This window comes from Elephantulus edwardii, unplaced genomic scaffold, assembly GCF_000299155.1.
Source record: "Elephantulus edwardii isolate Elephantulus edwardi_28Jun2011 unplaced genomic scaffold, EleEdw1.0 scaffold00161, whole genome shotgun sequence".
NCBI classification, from domain to species: Eukaryota; Metazoa; Chordata; class Mammalia; order Macroscelidea; family Macroscelididae; genus Elephantulus; species Elephantulus edwardii.
Window position 1 is genome coordinate 537,071 of NW_006399911.1, and position 4,939 is coordinate 542,009.

At 47.6% G+C, this 4,939-nt stretch overlaps 1 protein-coding gene across 1 annotated transcript in view; it reads right to left on the minus strand.

Moving 5' to 3' along the window:
* Nucleotides 1-4,939, minus strand: part of CCT8L1P — a 130,745-nt gene that overhangs the window by 44,031 nt on the left and 81,775 nt on the right. Inside the window, exon 2 of the mRNA XM_006895185.1 lies at nucleotides 1,183-2,814. Within this exon, the coding sequence (XP_006895247.1) occupies nucleotides 1,183-2,814 (1,632 nt within the window). The remainder of the gene's footprint in view (nucleotides 1-1,182; nucleotides 2,815-4,939) is intronic.

Consider the following 4,939-nt stretch of genomic DNA (forward strand, 5'->3'; position numbering starts at 1 on the left):
TTGACAAGCACTGTGGCATTTGGACAAGAACAAACTGGGAGGAGGGTAGAGAGAATAGTGCAACAATGAATGAATGGAAACCCAAAATCTCTGAAAATGTTTATGAAAATTAATAAAATATAATTATAGGGGGAAAAAAGTGCATACCAAAGTGGACAAGGGAAGGCGGGGTAGGAAATTATGCAACAATGAATAAATTAATTTTTTAAAGTTAACTAGGGGTGGGTAGGGAGGGAAATATGCAACAATGAATGAATGAAAATCCAACTTTTCTGTAAACTTGTTCAAATCACAATAAAAAAATAAAATAAATCACAATAAAAAGAATGAGAAGAAGAAGATTTCCATTTCCTACTTCTTTTAGGTTCTACTCTTTTCCAAAAAGGCAAAATAGCTTGGAGGGTTGGAATGGAAAAATTTTTGGGGATAGTATGTGCTGAACCACTTCAGTTCCACATAAATCCTTCTCCCTTATGCTGGGTAATATCTAACCCACTCTACATTTACAAAAAGCTTGAGAGTCCATGTTCATTTCTCCTTATCTTCTACTATCTATCCCCAGGACATTTGAAACAGTTACAACAAAATCCTTTGTATTTCTGCCTGCCAACTCCTTTACTTCTTTCTGGTGTTTTGGGGTTTTTTGTGGGGTGGGGAGAGAGAGGGGAAGGGGAAGGTTTACTGTTTGTTTATCTTCAAGTTATATTTTCTTTTTCCAAATAAACACAAGACTAATGGCAATACTTATGTAACCTGGAATTGAGATTGTTAAAGTAGCATCTATAGTAGATTCATGTTTATTAGAAAACTATGCAAAAATGGTTCTTGGATGACTCACAAAAAGATTACTCCCCATTTATCCTCAAATCCCAACCACTCAACTAAGAACTTTTAAATAAATTGGACTCTTATTTTAGGGAAGAGTCAGGATTTGATGGTGAGAGGAAAAGGAAAAACAAGCAAGGAGACCAGGCAGGGAAAAGTACTTTCATCTTAATGGTCCTTTAGGTTGATGTATTTTTCCTAAAGAAATCTAATCTGCAATGCAAAATATATAGGGAATGAATGAGCCAGATATTCACTGTGGGGTGACCCTCCTTGGCAATCTCCTCTTTATTGAGGCTGATTTTACTTATTCTTTCCAAGGACGGGTTTCCTCACAAGCGATGGACATTTGCTTGCCTTTTTAGGATCAGAACTGGAGTCCTGCTGCCGCACCGGGCCGTTCTTGGCTACTATAACGTCATCTACAGTCACTAGCTGTAGCACTACATCAGCCACTACTTGAAGGCCTTGGGCTTTGGTCAAGAAAGGGTCCCACACCTGCTCCTGGGTCACATTGATTATCCCTTCTTCTCCCACTCCTATGAGAAAGTTCCCAGCTTGGTGAGCGCTGTACATTTCTGCCATCACCTTGGGGACAGCTAAACCTGTATTCTCTGCCAAGGTTTCCGGAAGAGTTCTCAAGGCCCGGGCAAAGGCAAGGAACGCAGGACCGCAGGGCCCTTCCAGTTGGCGACCTTTTCCTGAAAGCAGTGTTGCCAGGGCCATCTCTGTGGCTCCAGCACCTGGAAGCAGTCTGGGATCCTGACACAGCTGGAAGTAAGCATCAATACCACGGTAGACAGCCTGCTCTGCATTTCTAAGCCCCTCAGCAGTAGGCCCTCTGAGGACCAAGGTGAGGGCAGGGGCGCTCTGACTATCCCATTCAAATATCACAGCCACATGTCCTCCCAGATCCAGTCCGTAGACCCTCTGGCACGTCCCTGGCACCACCGGAGGCAGTAGATAAGGCAGCAAAGGTGTGCCCAACACCTCACTTAGGTATGTCATCTCCCTCCGGGAGGTGGCTTCAATTACCATAATGCCAAACTTATCAGCTTGTAGCAGGGTCTTCTCGTCAATCTCCCCCCACACCACCACCACATTGATATTCAGAGCTGCTAGCTGGGATACCTGCTTGTCAATCAGTTCCTGGTTCCCTTTCCTGAATTTAGACAGGTCTTCAGGATTAGAGAGACGAGCAGTTGCCGGTGTGTGGGGGCTGGCTGGTCCAAAGGGGCAAGCAAACAGAGCGATCCTGGCACCCCTCAACACGTTGATCACTTGTCCGCGCGGGTGGCCGCCCACCGCCAGGCCCGCGAGCAGACCCGAGTCTTCCAATGAACCTCCCCTCAGGGCGCACACACCCACTTGCTCGGGATTAAAGCCCTTCATTGCTTCGCTGACTTCCCAGCACGCCTGCGTCACCAGTTGGGTCAGGAAATGCGCCTGGGGCAGCATGTGAGTATTCATCACTGAATAGAGGGCCCAGAAAGGGTCTTCCAACGGACCCAGGGTTCGGACCACCAAGGAAGGAAGAGCGGCCAGGACCTCGGCGAACGCGGCGGCAAAGGCCTCCCGGAGCTGCACGCGCCGCAGGCCGGCCCTCTGGAGGAGCTCCGCCTGCTCCAGCAGGGCCCCTGCCAGCAGGACCACGAAGGTCGAGCCGCAGCCCGCGTTCTCCGCCTGGCTCTGAGCTGCCTCCCGCAGGAGCCAGGCCGTCGGGTGCTCCAGCTCTAAGGCCTTGAGAATAGCCCCGGCATTGCTGGTGGAGATGGTTTCCCCCTTTGCCGTGACCAGGAGCTTCTGGCGCCCGCAGGGACCATAGCAGGGTCGGATGACATTAGCTAGTGTCAGGGCCGCTGCTGTACTGCTGCTCAGCAAGTTCTTGGCTCTCTCTTGGAAAGCCCCAGCGCCTGGCCTGACTGGTCTTGGGATCTGGGTCAGCAGCTCTGGCAGCTCCAGGACTGAGCGGTCTCTGGTGTCCTTTGCCTGTAGGGAAAAGGGAGATTACTATAAACTCCAGAGGCCCTCTAGAAACAGCACCCAGGGCACTCTAGTCGCTGGAATTGGAAGCTGTTCAAGAGTTCAGTGAAAATGAGCCCAAACTCCGTGAGTCTGCGATCTGGAGATGCCAAGCTGGATCTCAGCTCAGGTTCTGGGACACACAGTGAAAGATTTGCCTTCTGATCTGCTGATGGCTCACTCCCAAACCCATCCCCAAAATGGATTCTGTAAAGGAACCCACCTCCTGGACCCTCTCAAGCTTGGAAGCAAGACCTCCTCCAACACTATGCATAGGCCTCCTGGAGCTGGGCTCTGGGCAGGCTGGCCCTCGGCAGGAGCTGCCAGGAGGACCACTAAGGCCCAGCAGCCCACGTTCTCTGCCTGGGTCTGAGTTGCCTGCCACCAGGCCTTTGGGGGCTCCAGCTCTACGTCCTTGAGAATGGCCCTGAGAAAAACAAGATTTCTCCTGGATGATGTCACAATGTGGCAAGTGGAACCTGGGCCAGGCAGGGTCACAAAAGGATGGTTAGAATCAGGGTGGTTCTGCCCCTAACTAAAGTCGGGTCAACTTGTCCAACAATTTAGATAGTGATGACAAGTGGTGCCAACCTTTATAGTATCTTTTAACCACTCGAAATAATGAGGAATCAGGTGAGAATACATAACCTTTCTTAAATCCTCCTTCGTCTGTGGCTGCTGTTACTAAACTGAGGGATTTTCTTTTCTTGCAAGGCTGCACACCACTAGCTATGTCTTTGTTAGCTGTCTGCCTTGGTGGTTTTGACAATTTCTTAAAAGTTTGGGCCTGTTTATCAGATTCCTTACCATGTCTTTGTTGTTGTTGTTGTTAAGTGCCCTCGATTTGCAGGCAACTCACAGGGACCCTATGAAGGAAAGTCCTCGGCGCTTGGGTGCCTTTCATCCTCTCTCCAAGTTCATAGGGTTTCCGGAGGCAAGCTATTACGGAAGTGGATGCCACTCCTCCTTCCAAGCTTGTTTTAGTAGGGGAGCTCCACCCCACTCTCTGTCCACATTGGGTAGCCAACCATTAACACATTTGACACATCAGTGTCACAGTACCATGTCTTTAGTTCTGTGTTATCTTTCAGGCTGCCCGTGTGTGAGGCTGCTGCCTGTGCATCAACTCCTTGTAATGAAATCAACATCACTGAGGTAGCAAAGGCCAAGATGGGAGGGAAAGATGCCACAGCCTACAGATGTCCAAGTGCAATTGGACCCAGAGAAACAGAAAGTAACTGGCCTCCCAATAATCAGAGTGGAACTACCTCATAAAATGTCCAAGGTTGTAGTCTTTCCAGAAGTAGACAGCCACACCTTTTTTTTTTTTAAAATACAGAGCAACTAGTGGGTTTGAATTGCCCCTAAGCAATTAGTTAGCATTATTTAGTGGCTAAGTGGTTTAACTGTTGGGGCCACTAGGACCCCAGCCTCTATTATCTGCCTTGGTTATTATGGCATTTTAGAATGGTTTGTATTTTTTATGCTAATGAAGCAGGATTGATGTGTGTTTTATTTTCATCTATTTTGAGGTATCAAAGAGAATAAACTGGCAAGTAAGGAGAAGCAGAGATGAGAAAAGAGAGATACCAAGTCACATGAAGATTTCCCAGGAGCAGATCAATGGAGACAAGGGTCTTCCAGAGCCAAGAGAGCGTGAAGCTTTCCCTAATGGCCTAAACACTGAAATCGGACTTCTAACCTATTCAACTACAGAAATTGAATTTTTTTCATTGAGATTTTAATGAAAGTTTATAAAGAACTTGAATTTTCATTCATTCAAGGTTGCACATTTTCCTCCCTGCCTTCCCTCCAATTCACTTTTTTTTTCTTTTCTGGAAAAAAATTCTTTCATTGTTGTACAGGCCCCTCCCCCCAGACCACTTTGCTATGCAGCTCTTATTTTGGACTCTTGTCATGCCAATAATACCATATAATCATACCATATGTTGTTGTTATGTGCCGTCGAGTTGCTTGCGACTCATAGCAACCTTATGTACAACAGCCCTAAACTCCGCTCTGTCCTGTGCCAATCGCACTGTCTCTGACACTCCCATCCCAATTATCCCAGTCACTGAATCAATCCACCTCA